This window comes from Amphiprion ocellaris, chromosome 10 (genome assembly GCF_022539595.1).
Source record: "Amphiprion ocellaris isolate individual 3 ecotype Okinawa chromosome 10, ASM2253959v1, whole genome shotgun sequence".
Classification (NCBI taxonomy): domain Eukaryota; kingdom Metazoa; phylum Chordata; class Actinopteri; family Pomacentridae; genus Amphiprion; species Amphiprion ocellaris.
Window position 1 is genome coordinate 6,940,937 of NC_072775.1, and position 17,531 is coordinate 6,958,467.

The 17,531-nt window shown below is 40.4% G+C and overlaps 1 protein-coding gene across 3 annotated transcripts in view; it reads right to left on the reverse strand.

Annotated features, from left to right (window-relative positions):
• The window catches only part of slc6a9 (solute carrier family 6 member 9), an 82,162-nt gene that overhangs the window by 36,982 nt on the left and 27,649 nt on the right, over nucleotides 1-17,531 (reverse strand). Inside the window, exon 1 of one of the 3 annotated variants that reach the window (XM_023291880.3) lies at nucleotides 11,542-11,776. The exons of the other annotated variants lie outside the window; for them this stretch is intronic. Within the exon in view, the coding sequence (XP_023147648.2) occupies nucleotides 11,542-11,583 (42 nt within the window). The 5' untranslated portion in view covers nucleotides 11,584-11,776. Of the gene's footprint in view, nucleotides 1-11,541; nucleotides 11,777-17,531 lie in introns of those variants that run through there. 3 annotated transcript variants of the gene reach the window in all.

The following is a 17,531-nucleotide window of genomic DNA, read 5'->3' on the forward strand; positions in this document are numbered from 1 at the left end:
TATGTTTAGAAACTGATAATAAACAGATTGTTTAATCATTTGTCAAGAAAAAAGTATCCACTGGCTTCACATAGAATATGAGGATTTGCTGCATTTCTTTAATTATTATGTTCCTAAACTGAAAATATTTGTGTTTTTCAGTGTTAGTCGGGTAGCACAACAAAAGATGAAGATGTCACGATAGCCAAACTTTAGAATTTGTGTTATAGTGCCTCAGCTGCAATCAACAGTCACATGATAAAAATTCGGGGACTTTTTGGCTGAACTTGGCTGAACTGCAGGCTGTGCTTACACAGAGCAGAGAGGAATCAAGTATGGAAACAATGAAAATGGAAGCAGTAAAATGTCTGTAATGTGTAGAGCCACAAATTTTCCCAGTATTGGTAACAACTGGGGGCACTCAGAAAAGTGTTGTGTGTTGTATGTGTGGATTCCTGTATTTTAGCATTTTTGTAAACTAAATAAGCACAAAAAACACAGAAAACTTATGTTTGTTTAAATGTTTTGTGGCCTTATAACTTTATTATATTGCACAAAAGACATTTTTGAGTCATCTCTGTTTATATCAGTGGTCACGCTCTTTCCTTAGAGGTGCAGCATATATATTTATATTGCAATAAAAAGGAGCCCACAGTAAGTAAAACTCACTCTGTTAACTTGTAAACTACACTTAGGGGATCATAAAGACATCACAATGCGCACATTATACTTCAAGATAAAAGATAAAAAGCAATCTTTTGTTTTTTCTTGATTAATCGTGTTTTGTCTAGGGGCTATTTGTCTCTCTGGGATCTGCTCTAGTTATTTAAAGAAACAACGAAATAAAAGTAAATTTTCTTCAAGTGTTTCTGACTTTTTGGTCACTTCAACTGACAGGATTGTGTCTATTTCTTAGCTTTCTTTCTTTCTCTTTCTCAGGTACAAACACATCTTTCTCCATCTCTTATTTGCCCTTGTTTATCCCCACTGTTTTAGCCCCCTCCCCTGAGGAAACATTAACGAGCATCATCCCAGTGGAGTCACCCTCAATCCTTGTACTGCACAGCAAGCGTGCTGCTTCACCAAGAGTGCGCACGTATGCAGACACACGCAGCGCACACATGCAGCCTCAATGAGCATTATCAGCCCTCCACCCCCCACCCCAACGTTTCCCTGCTAACGTGGTGAGCACGCTGCCTCATCAGCAGCTCTTTTCTCCCGTTTTTTTTTTTTTGCTTCCTACAAATCCATGACAAAGCTGATGAATAAGCCTCATCAGCCTTTTCTCCTCACCCGGTTTCAGAGTTTTGCTTAAACTTTGCCGAAAAGTCACAGTGCAATGAAATGTAAATGTGGGTTAAAGCAGTACACCGTGTTAAACTGCTGGAGAAAGTGGGTTATTGCAATAACAGTATCATTTAAAATGATTTAGGCACTGCTCTGTGCATCATGCAGGGTGCAGTTAATGAGTTCTCAGACTACCACACCATATCTGTAACAGGCTTGTACAGATGGAATGTTTGGACTAACCCTAATGGCGTAATATTGATGAACTTGGAAAGTTTTAAATGCAAACACTGCATTCAGGTAAACTATTGATATCAACTAATTATTTCAAACAACATCAGTCTTAATGCCTGCATGTGCACATTTAAAATGAGCCTGAAAAGAAAATTGCATACAGAGCAATGTTTCATAACGGCCGATCGAATTAGTAACATTAATGTGTTTTGAGTGGAAGTCTGGTGCTAATAGAGGAGCGTACTGTCTCTCCAAAAACCCACAATGCTTCGGTCAATAGAATAAGAAAGATTTAACTGAGATGCCTTTCAGGGAAAAAATAAGTTAGAGCATCAGTTAGTATGTTTTAGTGCACACTAATATAATGGTTATTATCAGAGTTTTGGCAATGTTTACATGAATTTATTGGGCCTAAATGTATCCTGGTTTCGGGAAACCTGCATATTCTAATGTAGTTGCTTCAAAAGAAGCCAAGACATCTAAACATCTCATCCAAGGTACTGATCACAGTTTCTGGCTGCACTTAGGATGATAGTGGACATGTAAATGCATTAATTTAAATGCATTTTGTTGAGTTTGGATGATGAAGAGTGCTCCAAAACAGACCCTTTTCACGGCAGACATTTTGAGTAATCATAACAAAAGGAGCACAGGTGAAAACAGTAAAATAGTAAATAGTCTCTCAGGTCCACTAAGCATAGCAGCATGCAGCATGTACAGTAACATCAGAAAATGTCATGACAGCTCCCAACAAGTGAAGCCAAAATACATTGTAAGTGAACGCCGCCATCTTGCATTTGTGACAGCATTTGCAATGGAGTCGTTGAAAAATGACGGCACATGTTTCCGAGATGTTTTTGCTTGTACTGCGGGGCTAAGTGGTGACATGCTGTCCATCTTTATAAGCAGTGTATGGTTTCAAGTTAAAAGTAACTTATACTTTGGAGCTTTTGATCATTCACATACTTGTCTGATACAGACTGTTACAAAGCTGTATCTAATGGTGTCTTTATGTCTCCAAATCTTTCCAAACAAAGCAGATAAAAAAGCCAGTTTTTACCATAGATTACAGGCAAACTTTCAGTCAAAACCCACAAAATAATATCAAAACTGGAAATGAGGTTTAAGCCAGACTGTAGAAAGCACCAGGATGTTACATCATTGATGCTGTGGTAAAAATATGACTTGATATATGTTGAACTGGACAACCAATTATATATACAGTAAGAAGAATGTTCCTGAACTGAAATACGTACAATACGTACATTAATTGAGAAAATAGACTTTCAAATTTTGCATTTAGCAATCATGGCTTGAAGTGTAATTGGCTGTAACTTGTTCAGACCAACCACCTATCCCATATGGTGACATGACCTTTGAAAGTTTACCCAAAAAAATACTTTCTTTGGTGAAATACTGTAAAAAAAAAACAAAAAACAAAAACAAAAAACCAACACACACACATCCAGGGTATCAGTGCTTGTTTCTATAACTCTGTTATAGAAGTTTAACTGTTTCAGTTGTGCTATTGAAACCTTGACATACTCCAAGATTTTGATGCTCAAAATAGTTTATAAAAAAAAAAAAAAAAAAAAGTCATGCTTGACAAAAACAAAATTTTGGCTTTAGAATCTGACACCTGGAATAAACGCATCACTGATTGTTTGTGGTTTGTAATAAAGCTCTAATGTGTGTTTCAGCCCTGAAAATATCATATGTCTGTCTCCTGTATCCACACCAATGTACTTTATGTCATGTTCATAGCATGAAAGCAAAATTTTGCATGGCTTCATGAAATATACTGAATACATTGTGCATTTAAGAGGAATCTTTGTCAGATTTGGTTGATTTCATATGGAATGACCAATGAAAAAAGATTATCTATACCTAAGAAGTTTGACTCTGAAACAGAGTCCATGTATCTGACCTGACTTAACCTGAATTTGAAGTGACCTACGGCCATTTTCAGAGGAAAGCATATTTGAACTTACCACAAAGATTTAGTTAGTTCTGCTTTGTGATGAAGAGTTCCAAGAACCTGAATAGATTGTGGTGCACTCAAAGGTTGAGGTCTCCTTAAACTACTTAGTGGGGGGATTATCTTCATGCAAATGCCTGACATAGAAACAAATGTAACCTTGACTGCTTTTTGTAAACTGGAATTGATGGATTTGAACAGAAATATCTTTTGGGTTTTTTTCTGTCCGAGTGTCTGTCTTCATTCATTCATTTATTTGGCCTGAAATCAGGAGTACAAGGGCCTGTGTTTGGTCACCAGGATCATACTGGAATACAGCCTTGATCTATGTCAGTCCCAATCCCAGTGGCCAAAGACCCGATGCTGGCTGGAAAACGCTGCCCTATGCCTCTGAAGGCTTTGGGCAGTTCACCCTTGCCATGACCCAAACATTCTTCAATAGGGTGTTTTTGCCTCAGGAAGGTAACTCTATCAGGGGTACTAACCACAGTGTGACCTACCCATACATGCATTTTTCTCACTACCCCTTAAATATAGATAAAAAATAGTGGGTGGTGGCCCCTACCTACCACAAAGCATGTAAACCCCGTGACTCCTGATCAATGGATCATTTACACCTTACAATATTCTCAGGGTGATAATAAAAGAGCAGGTAGAACTGCTAGTAGGGAAGAGGACAAGTAGCATTTGTTTTTATTACAGTTGTTTTGACTCTCAATCTGGAGATCCTGTCTATTTCATATTATTGAATAAGACGTGAATGACAAGTTTGACAGTGCTTTGATAAATACGACCAGATAACAACCTTTCACACGACAAGAAAATACCGAGTGCTGAGTCACCTCAAGGTCTGAGCACTTTAACCTTTGGCCAGCGTCTGTCTCTCTCTTCCCTCATGTCTCCAGCTGATGTCCGAAACCCTTTCATTTATAGCATGTCCACAGTGAGACACCTTCTGAGGAAATGACCCTACAGTTTCTGATTTCATCTAAGTTATTTGGCTGCTGTGTGCTGCATATAATGTGGCATGTACAGACAAGTGGCATTATGAGGAAAGGTATTCTGGGTAAAAAATCTAAGTCCTGCCATGTGTTTCAATCCACAGGCTAAAACTGATATGAAATTGTCCTGGTTAAATTGTCAAGACAAAGGATGAGAAAATACTTGACGAAAATTTGGTTTATTTAATGAAAAGTGAAATAAACAGCCAGTGTATAGTTCACTCAACTGTATAACAGATTTAAAGATGCCACCCAGTGAAATAAAAGTTTGTTGTCTTGTTAAAATGGTGTATTTTATTTGCTAGAAGATATATCACAAGTGAAATAAGCACTCAACGCCATGGCTTGAGCATTTCAACCTCTCATGTGAGAGGTTCAGGTGAATTCAGGTGTTATACATCTTTCAGTTGAACTTAAGTAAAAGTATAATATATCACTATAAAAGTCCTGCATCCAAAATGTTACCTAAGTCAAGTACATTACTATATATGATATCACGATACATATTTTATTTGGATTACAATCTATGATGAATGCAAACAGCATTTTAATGTTGCAGCTGGTAAATTGGGATCTTTAAAAACCTCCTCCAAAAAAAAAAATCAAGTTGTATATCTTGTTAACATGCCTACATTGTGTTTTTTTATTTGCTAGAAGACATATGAGTGACATAAACAGTCACCTCAATGGCTGAGCATCTCCACCTGGAAACACAGTCCACTGATGTCTTAAAAAAATGGACTTTTACGCATTTCACGCATAATAAACTAAAGAACTAATGCTGTCAGTTTGCCATTTTCTAGCAGAGAGCAGCTTTACAATATTTGAAGCAACAGTGTAGATTTAAATCATGAAGAAAAAAACAAAAGCTTTGATATATTTAATTTTGATGCACAGATGAGTTTTTAGGGGTTAATCTTTGAAGCTAATTCATGACCTTTAGTGGTTATAGTTAAATTAGTTTTTACCTTTGGGCAGAGCAGTTTCTCCAGTTTCCAGTCTTTCTCTTTGCTTGATACTGAATGGAAAGATAATAAAATGACACCGATTTTTTCTTTTTCAAAACTTGGGTACTGTGAAATCACATATATCCAGTGTCAAATATCAACTAACCTCAGCTACCCATCTCCCCTTTCAGTCAGCCAATCAGCTGGTCAGCTATTCATTCACCTCTCCATTCAGTCAGTATCAGCCATTAATTCTTCTTCTCATCCACCCATCCATGCATGTATCATCAGCTTGCTGTGTCTTGTGCAGTATGAGTGTGTTCCTCTGCAAGGCAGCTGTGAGCCCGGAAGCCAAACTTAGTGAAGTCAGAGGGAGACTGAAGGTTAGAGTCACCACAGGGAGATGGACAAGGGGCACAAAACAGCCACACACACACAAACACACACACACACTTTCTATATCTATTTCTGTCTCTCTTTTCCACATGTGTCTGTTCCCTTGCTTGCTAAGCCTTGGTGCAGTGAGTAAACACAGCTACTTTGCACTTACGCTCCATAAACTGCAACACCTGCCCCCAGATGGGCAGAGTTTTTTTTCTTTTTGTGTATGTGTTAGTGTGTGTGTGTGTGTGTGTGTGTGTGTGTGTGTGTGTGTGTGTGTGTGTTAGTGTGTGGGCCCCTGCTGGCTTCCTACGCTAGATGTAATGTACTGAACTGTATATTAACAGCTACCGTAACATTATATATGACATCCATGGATGTTTCACAGTCGATTCCGTTTCAACAAATTTCGTTACAGCTTCCAGATATTTTTTGGGGATTTCTTTTTAATATTCCTGCCAAAAAAACAGCTCTGTTCATGATGTTTTAACTAAAAGGGGGTTATTTTAGGAGAACATCAAGCCGCTAAACTGGCACTGAAGCCATGATAGCCTGCAGGGCAGACAGACTAAATATGTCTACGTACGCTCATATAGACAGACAGACATAAACAGAGAAAGTAGGTGTTGGAGTGCAACAGCCCTCTGGATGAATGCCACCACAGTGGAAGAATCTGTACTTTTCTAAACAACAGCGCCTCATTAGCTTATTTGCAAGGCACCCTGTGATCCAGAAAATCTGCTTATACACAAAGAAATAATTTGGGTCAGTTGTTGAGGCTATAAGTTTTGTTTGAGTTATGACTATTTCAAAATAGTAGCGGCAGGAGTTTCAAAGCCTAATAGAGTAATCTACAACACTAAAAGAGAAGTACATGAAGTCAAAAGAAATGACAGGTTGATCAGAGCTGTTTTTTTTTTATTATGGAAATATAACTATCTTTTCTTTCAGTAAAAGGATGTCAAAGCCAATCACCAGCACTCACTTTGCAATTACCACATCCATCTGAACTCCTTATTACTGCAATTATTAGTCAAGCATGTCTTGAAATCACACATGACCTCAGAGTATTGTCCCAACATAGTGAGGTCGGTCTACCGCTGTGAGGAAGGATGTGACCCATGTAATGACAGAGGAAATGAAGGAACAAAGTTTTGATAGGAGCTCGGCAGCTAAATTGCTTTTGAGACAGGATATTGGAGGATTTGAGAGACTGGAAAAGTATTTGAAGGTAGCGATGGAGATAAGGGAAGCCTGTGTGTGGACGGGAACGGAAGAACAATCACTTTGTTGGCCACATGCGTGAAGCTTTTGCAATTAAAAAAATTAAAAATGATGTAGAGGAATATAGTTTAGTATTATGATGAGCACTGGAAAATTCAATTATCATTTTAAATCAGGACAAATACAGATGTAACCCCTACTAGTTTATGCTATTAAACAATACGTAGTTTAGAGAATTGCTTCCACAACCTTGTCTCTTCACTTACATTCATATTATTTGTTGAACTATAGATCAAGATAAAATGAAGTACAGCATGACATTAGTTTGACATTTAACATTTTGGCACCTCTTGTTACACAGATCAATTACACAGAAAATCTTGATGTGTAAACAGTAACTGACCAAACTTGTCTGGACTGTCCAGAAGGTAGGGTTGGACCGTATTTGGAGGGGTCGCTCATTTATTCCTCTACTGTGAACTAGGTTTGGCTGTTAAGTGTGTGTGTGTGTGTAAGTGTGGTTATGCACACAAGCAATCAGCTTTATCAGCTCAGTCCAAATTTGAGTCAACCTACAGTAATCAGCTCCGACAGTACGGACCCACAGAGGTTTCTCCCGAACCTCCTGATTACATCCATTACCACTGGGGAAATGTGAGAAGAAAATTTTGGACAGTCAAGACACAGTGAAGTGCTAATCAAAAAGACAATACGCTAACTAGCCGCAGTAAATCTGCAGACAAGTGAAGTGTATGCTGATCATCTCATTACAATGTTCTGTTGGGAAACCTTGGGTCCTGGCATTCATGTGGATGTATCTTTGACATGTCCCACCCACCTAAACATTGTTGCAGACCATGCACACCTTGCCCAATGGCAACGCAACTCCTTAACAGCGTCGGGCTCGTCTAGCAGGACAATGAGCTCTGCTACACAACAAAAACTGCTCAGAAATGGCGAATGGAAAATGACAAAAAGCCCAACATGTTGAACCAACCTCCAAACTCCCCAAATGCTAATCCAATCGAGCATTCGCGTAGTGCGTTGGAACAAGCCCGATCAACAACAGCACCACCCCATAACCCAAAGAACCCAAAGGATCCATTTCCAGCGTCTCAGTGCCAGACACCTTAGGACACTCCCAAAAGTCCCACATCCATGCTCTGACAAATCAGTGGCAAAAGGGTGATTTATACACTGTCAGGCAGTTGGTTTTAATGTTCTGGCTGATTGGTATATGTAGTAGAAAGGGTTCAAAAAATGCCTGGTCTAGCAAAACACGACTGATTTACCTAATTTGACAAATTCTTAAGCTTTCTCACACATGGTATGTTTCCTCAACTTTCTGCCTTTAACATCATCCACAATTCCAACAGTGTTTTTCTATCAACAGTGATTGAAATGATAGAATTGTTTCATCCTAAACCAACTAGGAAGACAAATTTTTTCGGAGACACGGAGGCTCTCAAGTCCTGCTGAGATTCATCCATCCAAAACAATTTAGCCAAAGCAGAGAAGGACTTTGCCCACACAACTGATTTGTCAAAGCAATTTGCGTTACAGCGGAAAAGAAACCCCCCTGCCAAGCTAACCGAAATGCTCACATACCAACAACACAACTTCAAGTTATGATGAGGACATTACAGTTATTTGTGACAGAAATTAACCACTGGACACCAAAGTGCTTCATTTATGGAGAATTTCTTTAAAGAACACACTGCTTTGAAACTGACAGTCCAAATGAGTGGTTCTCTGATTTGTAGTGAGCTGAATAAAACCCACTCAAAGTCTTCCCAGTAAGGTTCATGAGTGAGTCTAAAAATGATGCAGTTTAATGAGGATTAACGAGGTATAATTATCCATGTACTTTCCACTGATGCTGAGATCTACATCTTTTCTTGCGGTAGTATGACAGCTGAAGCAGCTACATAAGACTGTGAAAATGCTAATAAACTCATCTGGCTTTGTTCATTTCGGTTGTGTAAGTGTGAATTTAAATTGCAATGAAAGCAGTCTCTTAAAAATTCAAAAATATACAGAATAGCCTCCAAGGAAACATGGATGGTCATACCCTGGAGGAGAGCGACTGCTGCAATAAGTCTCCTGAGGTGACTGAAGGAGCCACTTAAGGTAAAACCGTTTGTGAGAGAAACGACATAAAGAAAGAAAGGAGGTTAACTGTTTCAAGCCCAAGCAGTTTCTGACTGGTTTTGCTCCTGTCACATATTGGAATTTTTATTTTTTTTTATTATGGAAAATGGCAAAACCATGTAGAGAGAAGTCAGCAATGTCTTGTGTGCAGTACGAGTTAAAATGTCATAAATCATAAAAAATAGAAAATGAAAGGAAAATTTCTGATTATTAATTTGACAAAAATTGAAAAAATGAATAAAATCAACACGTACAACATTTGTGTCTACAGATGCTCTACATACTTTATATGCATATATATTACTTTTTAGTACTATTTCTCTCCATACGTCATTCGGTCTCCGTTCTGCTCTGTGTAGACACATCCTGCAGTTCAGCCTACTTTATCCCAAAAGTAAAATTATTTCCACTCAGAATTTTATTTATATTTATTTAGTTATTAACTTTACAGGTCATTTATTTTTGATGACTTGTCAATGACATTTGTAGTCTAAAGTGATTTTGATGAAATATCACATTTTTAACTTTACATTTTGTTATTTTTTCTAAAGGAATTCTTTCTGTTTTCACAGTTTCTGGCTCTGACTGATGTTGTAATTTTGGTGATTGTTGGAAGATAAATGCTTTTCAGACCTGCCACTGGGTTTTGGACTTAAGAGGGTTGAGTGCAGCAATCACATACCTGTATTTCCAACAAAACTGTGGAGGACAGCAATTCTGTCGAGTTATAAACTGCAGAAACTCACATTAATTCGAGCAATGTACAACTGTCCAAACAAACACAGATTAGAGTAGCAAGACTCTGGTCTGTAGCTGGCCCACTGGTGCTGCAGCGAAAATTCATTTGACAGGACATCACGAGGAAGAGTGAATCAATATGAACCAAAATTGGGACCCAAACACTCAGGCAATACTACCTGTAAGTCCTGAAGAATTAAACAAGTCCTGTCAGTCAAAGCTTTGGGAGAAATACGGTGTGTGTGTGTTAACAAATCTAAACAGTCCAGAATCAGCGGATTAGCATGTGGACTGCCGTGAATGCTGCTTCAGGGAATTGTTCTCAATCTACACACACACACACACACACACACACACGAATACGCATATACACACCTATGTGATTGGAGCTCACACACACACACAAACACACACACTGCAGCTCTAAATATCTACACCCTTCCACCCACAACAACCTTCCATTCCTGAATATGGTGCGTGAGCGCTTTGAGCATCTGTTGTGTTGGTGTGTTTGTTGCGCGGGTGCACAGAAAACTCCAAATATTTGTATATATGTGTGTAGGTGTCTCTCTCTCTGTGTGTGTGTGTGTGTGTGTGTCCACCGTGAGTGTGTGTCTGTGCTTGCCTACAGAACCATCGCAAGCTGACTCAGCCTTGACAGTAGCAATCGGAAACAGGAGACAAGGACTTGGCTAACAGCATAAGCCGGCAGCAAGGTCGGATGCACACACACACACACACACACACACACACGCACGCAGACAAAGACACACACACAGACGTACACACACCTTTTTTTGTCTTTACCTGCTATAATGGAAATAACTGTAGATCTTATCTTAAACAGATCAGAGGGATTTAATTGTTTGAAAGTGTTTCAAAGTCAGTCGACAGTTAATAAAAGGAAGCGGAGCGAAGGATGTATGTGCCAAAGAGTGCAATTAAAGCGGCTTGTGGAGGGAGGAGGACGGGAGGGGGGCATAAATATCGGTCCTTTTCTGGACGCTTCTGCTTTTCTACTCTGTCACTCTCTTTCACACACACGGCGGACCAGCCCACTTCCTTACCAACCCCATCTCTCACAGCGCTGCCCGGACTTCCCACTGCAATTACTTATAAAACTTTTCAGGGCCGCCACACGTGGTCGGGTTTTTAAAGAGCTGCGTCCCCCTCCTCACGTGGTGCGGGGGGTATTGAGTCGTCACAGACCCCCTGAATGATCACCGAAAAATAAGGCGGCATAGACAATAGCTCGTCTTGATGAATTCAATTCTTTCAGGACCCTGTACCGTTGTCCAGGCAGCTCCGGGCAAAACAATCGTTGCTTTGATAGTCCAAGAAACACACACTCACTCGGTTGCTCTTAGAAACTCCCTCTAACTACTTCCCAATCGGGATCTAAAGATGATATACATCTGACCGGAACTTGGGATTTTGTTCAGTTTTCGTATGCCCCGGTAGTCTCCTTTCTAAGTCTTGTAAGAAGATGTTTACTTCTGCTCAAGCCGGCATGAGGTGCAGAAGAAGCATCAGCATGCTCGCTTCCGTTTGCGAGTAAAAACAAAAAAAAAAAGAAAGAAAAGAAAAGAAAAAGAAACACAATATGACAGCTTGAACTGACCTGGTCTGCGGTGGAAGCAGCAATGGTGTTCGACTCAGACATGATTTGATGCTGTGACCCAGTGGTGCTTCTCTGCTGGCCACTGTAGGCTCCTTCATTCACACCTTGCCTTTCAGTTCCGCAGCGAAAGAGGGGGGAATAAACACAGTATACCCTCCCTTTTGCCCTGGCTTGATTAATGCCTGAATTACTTTCACCTCATTTCATCTGATGGAGCTCTGCTTCCTCTCCGCCTCTCTTGCTCATTCGGCATGGTAGCCCACTCTCTCTCTCGTCTCTCTCTCTCTCTCTCTCTTCCCCCCTCCCTTCCTTCTGTGATTCCAGCTCTGCCTCCCCTCCATCCGTCCCTCCCTCCTTTTTTGCGCTCTTACTTTTTTAACTCACCCCTCCCTCCCTCCCTTTCTCCTCTCACTCTTTTACTTTCTCCTGTGCCCCCTTTTTCTGTCGTATTTCACCATTTCAGGAATATGCTACCTCCCCTCCTTCTCCGTCCACCCTCCTCACCCCCCTTTCCCTCCCCTCCCCAACTCCCACCACCTCCCCCCCCCAAAAAAAGACACAGGAGAGATCCACAGTCTTTTTCCTCTACCTCCACAATGAATGGCTCGTTGTCACTCCAGCACCTAGGCTGAATACAGAACAAGTAAGCAGGAGAGAGGAGGACCCGTGGTGGTGGTGGTGGTGGTGGTGGTGGTGATGGTGGAGGGGACAGGGGGGTGTTGAACTTCTAGTTAAACTGGCCGGAGTAAAGTGGGGGGAGGTCTGGAGGACCCATGGGCTTCGGCCAAGCTCTCTCTCTCCTCCCTCGCTCTTTCTCCCAACAGATTAAAGCAAGGAGACAAAAAAAAAAGAAACGAAAAGTGAGGAGCCCACAAGTGAGGAGGCTTCCACCGGACTCCCCCGTCCCTCTTTCCCTCTGTCTCTCTTATTTCTTCCGTTTGTTTTCGGAGGCAGCTGCTGCAACTCTGCAGACCACCAACAACTTCCCTTTCAGCAGTACTTGACTCTTCCAAATCCTCGTCCGTCTCTACACCCTGACACTGCCAATGCCACCCCACCACCACCGCCACCGTCGCCTCCCGCCACGTCGCACCGAGAGGCCGGCTGAGCCAAAGACCTCCTCCTTTCGTCTCGTCCGCGATGTGTCCGCAGAGTTGCACCCTTTCAAATTAAAGCGCTTCCCTCCTGAGCCTCTGTTTTGATACGCACATTGTTTTGCCTGTTTGCCCACCATATGGCTAATGGTTTCCCCTTAACAAAAAGAGGCAAGGAGGAAGCAGGGATGTCCAGCAAAAGACACAAAAAAGGTAAAAGTCCATCGCAAAAAAGGGGCGTGATGGAAGTATCAACAAAAACATCACTCATGCGGCAGGACTAGACGCCGTCTTTCAACCCGTCACTCAGTGTCGGTTGTCTAACTGATGTGGTGCAAGTAATGTCAAAAGTTGACAGGCAATTGGCGCCCAGCCTAATGGATGTTTGATAGCCGAGGACAATAGCCGCTGCCGCTTGAGTGGAGGCCCTCCAGTTATGTTTAACACGAGACAAGCAACGCAGACAGGATGCTATTCATTTGTCTATCAATTCAGAGCATTAGAATCTCACAGGAGACACAATAAAAGAATCATTAGCATGTACCCGCCCTATTCAGTGTGCTGAGAGGAAGTACTAAGAGCAATGAAAACAAGTGCTCCCAACAAATAGCTGCACATGTTGACACATTTGGAACAGACTAATTACTGTTTGAGGGCATTTGTATTTTCTGTTTAGAGACATCCCTTGTTTTTTGACAATATTACTATTTAGAAATGGTCAGAATTGGGGAGATTTGTTGAAAATTCTATTATCACAGTACTAAGCCATTTTTTTTCACCACTAAACAGAGAGGTAGCTCGAGCAAACGCCACATTCCTATAGTTTATTCTCTCTAATTGGAAGCAACGTTCTGCTGCTTCAGCATCTGCTCAGACTCTACACCTGCACACCTCCATATCTTCTGATCCGGGAGGGATGCAAGGTAAGCACACTGGTTTGAACGTATGGAGCAGAAAAGGAGGTCAGTCTGTCTGTCCCGAGGACACATCTGACAGTGGGAAGCTGGTCAGCTGGGTGGGAGTTTGGTGCTTGTTGGGGATCAACCAGTCAAACACTAAAACCAGAGAGTAATAACGTAGTGAAAGTCCCTCTTTGGTCATTGATTTAACCCCTAAAAACTCACCCCTGTGTAGCAAAGTTACATATTTAGAAGCTCACCAACAGTTCTGCTCAGACTCAAACTACTCTTTGCTGCACTTCCAATTGGTTTGTTAAATTTGTTACATATGAAACCCTGAAAGTCTGAATCTGTTTTTGAGCCTGTCATCGTTACATTTCAAGGTGGCAATGCTCAGCCGTGGTGTTGACTGCTTATTTCATTCATGATGCATGTGAAAAACACCATAGTGACCTGTTAACAAGATCAGAACCTGACTTTTATTTTGATTAAACTACAAAAAATTGTGTTTGTAGAAGGTTCTTTTGTTGAGAAATATCTTTGATGTGCTGATCTACTTGTTACTCTTCTCACGTTTCTCCCTTTTATTCGCTTGTAGATTGCTAATTTGACTGTTGTACCTCCAAACGAAAAGCTGCTTGTAGTGTCAGCAAGTACTTTCTCTCAACACTAGACACAAACTCACGAAACTCATCAAAAGTGTTACTACAGGTTGGAGGGGCTAAATCGGCTACAGAAATATTACATAACATCCCAAGAGCTGCGATTGTTCGGCTTAGGCAGCTTGTGTTTCCTCTAACAAGATTCTGATGCTGATGAGAGCGAAGACAACACCAGCTAAGTTGGTGAAAGGCTCAGTAGTCTTGGAAACTTGCTCAATACACTGTTCCCAAAAAGCAAAAAGAGAAACGTTAAGATGATTAATTCTGGTGTTAATTACTGCAATGGCTCCCCCCCCCAACAGAAAGTTAAAATGTTTTCTTTTTTTCTGTGTTTGAGCCGGGCTTCTCTTTGTGGATGTGTGTGTGTGAGTCTGTTTGTGTGCCGTTAATAAGTCGCACACATGCGTTTCTTTAAGATGCTGTCAGACTTGCGGGTAGCACGTCCGTGTGAGTTCCAGTGTTTCATTATTCCTGAGACCAAATTTATTTTAAATCTTAACGTTTGTGCAATGCCAGATCATTGAAGCTCATCCTCGCTTCTTCGAAGCACTAACACACAGTATTATAACAATACAGACGTATGTGTGTGTGTGCACATCTCAGAAGTAAACTATGGTAGCTCATTAGTTCCTCCACAGGGATCCAGCCACTTCTTACTAGCATTGCCTCAGGAGGGTGTGTTGGCCTCAGATTAGGTCAAACCTAATGAAAGGCTTAACAAGTGCGCCCACCTACACACACACTTAGCTGCGCTTTAATCATGCAGGCAGCAAGAGTTGGGGTAATCACTGAAAACTCAGTATGAATTTGTAGAGGACAAACAGATCCTAAAATAATTGCTTGTTGTGGCTGCAGCTGGCTATTTGAGGAGGGGAGGGGGGGAGACTTGTTTCATTAACTAATTGTTCCATTATGTTTGGCCATTTAACTCTAATTAGAGAAACACAGATGCTGCTGCTGACAATAACACCAACTTGTTAAAATTCTCTCTTTTCTTTTAATGTGTGCCCGCCACAATTACAAAAAAACTCCTGAGAGAGAATAACGATGTGCGTAGAGAGCTTTTTTTACTGCACATTCAAAGGTCCTGAAGCCCTATTGATGGTACAAGACTATGAACTGGTTTCATGCTGAGAAATAGCGGCAATCAAACAGAGGAGAGGCAATAACATCACATTTAAATCCAAAACTAAAGCAGCTGCCTATCAGTTTTTGTCACTTTTGTTTGAAACCTGTCCTGTCCATCAACTAGTACATTAATCAACTGCAGAAAGGTGTGACCAGAAACTATAAGTGTCGTTGCAAGTAGCTTCCACAACAAGGAAAAAAATCAATGAATGATGACAAAAAAAGACAACAGCGAGGAGGGCAGAGAGCAGAATGCTGATAAGGTCAGAATGGATCTCCTCTTTCCTCAAGGCTTTCCTGTTGACTTCCAAACACATGCCAACATGTATTACAGGCAAGCCAAAGGCCAAATGTAGACATTGATCCAAACTCTGTTACTGAACATGCAACACAAACAACACAAGCTGACTGAGTTAAAAGTAAGAGATAGAAGTAAAATAAAAAATAAGGCCAGGGAGACTTCCTTTTCCATTTTCATTTTAGCTCTGACACGCTAATATTCTCACTGAACACCGTAACAAATACCTAGTAATTTGAAGATTAATGTAACCTGGGTCTCTTTGCTGGATTTCCCTACAAGACCTATTAAATACATGTACAAATTTCACAGGTAGTACAGTTTGGTTACAGTCAGATTTTAAGCTCTTCAGCTTTGATTAGAAGGCAGTTTGGACTTTTAGGAATAGAAATAGATTAGAGAAATTTTGGAAATGTCAGTATGGTTGAACACAGCACAAATGTATGTACACTAATCTGTCAGCTGAATTAAAGTTGTAACTAGTTAGGGACACATCTCATTATTTTTCACACACAATGTCTGCTAAGGAGGTTATCTCTTCATTACTGTTTCATTACAGGACATTATCTGGGGGTAGAAGGTGCTGTTTATCTTAATGTTAGAGGTGTGTAGGTTTGGTCAGGTATCACATAGTCAGGATTAGGTTCATATTGCTGATTCCATTCAAATCCAGTTCATTTTTGAAAAACCTGCAGATTTTACACTCCTATCAGGCCTTCTATCACTCCTTAATAATTATTTTAGCAAATATAAATTCCAGGTAATACTACTAGTACACTTTTAACTAGTAGACTTTTAACTTATAGTGTACCAATTGCGTTGGTAATAATGACATTTATTACTGTCAGTAGATTATTGTTAATAATATATTTGCTGTATTGTGTGTGTAAAGTGTAATATCACTTTACAACCACCGGTGAACTGTGTTTTTCTAGTTCAACTGAGTGGCAGTTCTTCTGTCGAGCAATGATCAGCAGCTCATGGTGGCAGAACTGAATAGTATACAGATTTAAATTCAGGAATAAATATTGTAATGTGTATATGGTGGAGTTTAGAGAGTCTAAAGGTGAAAACATTGCAGTCTTTCAAACTTCAGTCTGACAGAGGTAGAAAGGTGTTTTGGCAGCAGATGACACATGAAACACTGTGAAATCTACAGCAAGTTAAGGTTTGGACGGGTGGCAGAGGAAAGTAAGAAAAAGGTTACAGAAAGAGGCACCACTCACACATGAAAACACAAGTCTGAAGAAGAAAATAATCTCCTTTCATTTGAATTCTTTCCATTTCATCTCCTCTCTCAAGTTTTTCTCTCCTTTTTCAAAGCACTCTTATCTGCATTGACAAATAAATTCAAATATCACCGCATAATCACGACCGATTTATCTCTCCTGTGCCTTTCTTTCATGGGTTGAGAAAGCTTTGTGATTCTAAAGGACAATAAACACAATTAATATACAGCAAAATGTTACAAAACTGTATAAGGTCCTTGAAGGCTTGTCTTGCCTTTCACCAAACTAGTAGGGGGTCTATCTGACTTGCTATTCATTTGTGCAGTTTGTATTCATTTTCAGACTGCAATCAGTGAGTCAACTTTTAGAGTTGTTTTGTGTCCTGGAAAAAAAGATCAAACCTGCAATCATCTGGCAAGTATTTTCAATTTTGAACATGTTTTTCTGGAAAATTTTCCAAACCATTTTTTACGATTACACTGGCTGAATAAACAAGTCGCTTGCACAACTTACGGTCCACTTTGAAGTGAGCACAAACACACAGATACGACCACCGCTGACATACAAAAGAAAAGAACAAGGCAAAAAGAGCAAACTCCAAAACCGAGGTCAGGCAAATACACGTTCCGCCCCAAAACATCCTAGATGGTGGTCACTGACTGCATGAAGAGAGGCGCCAA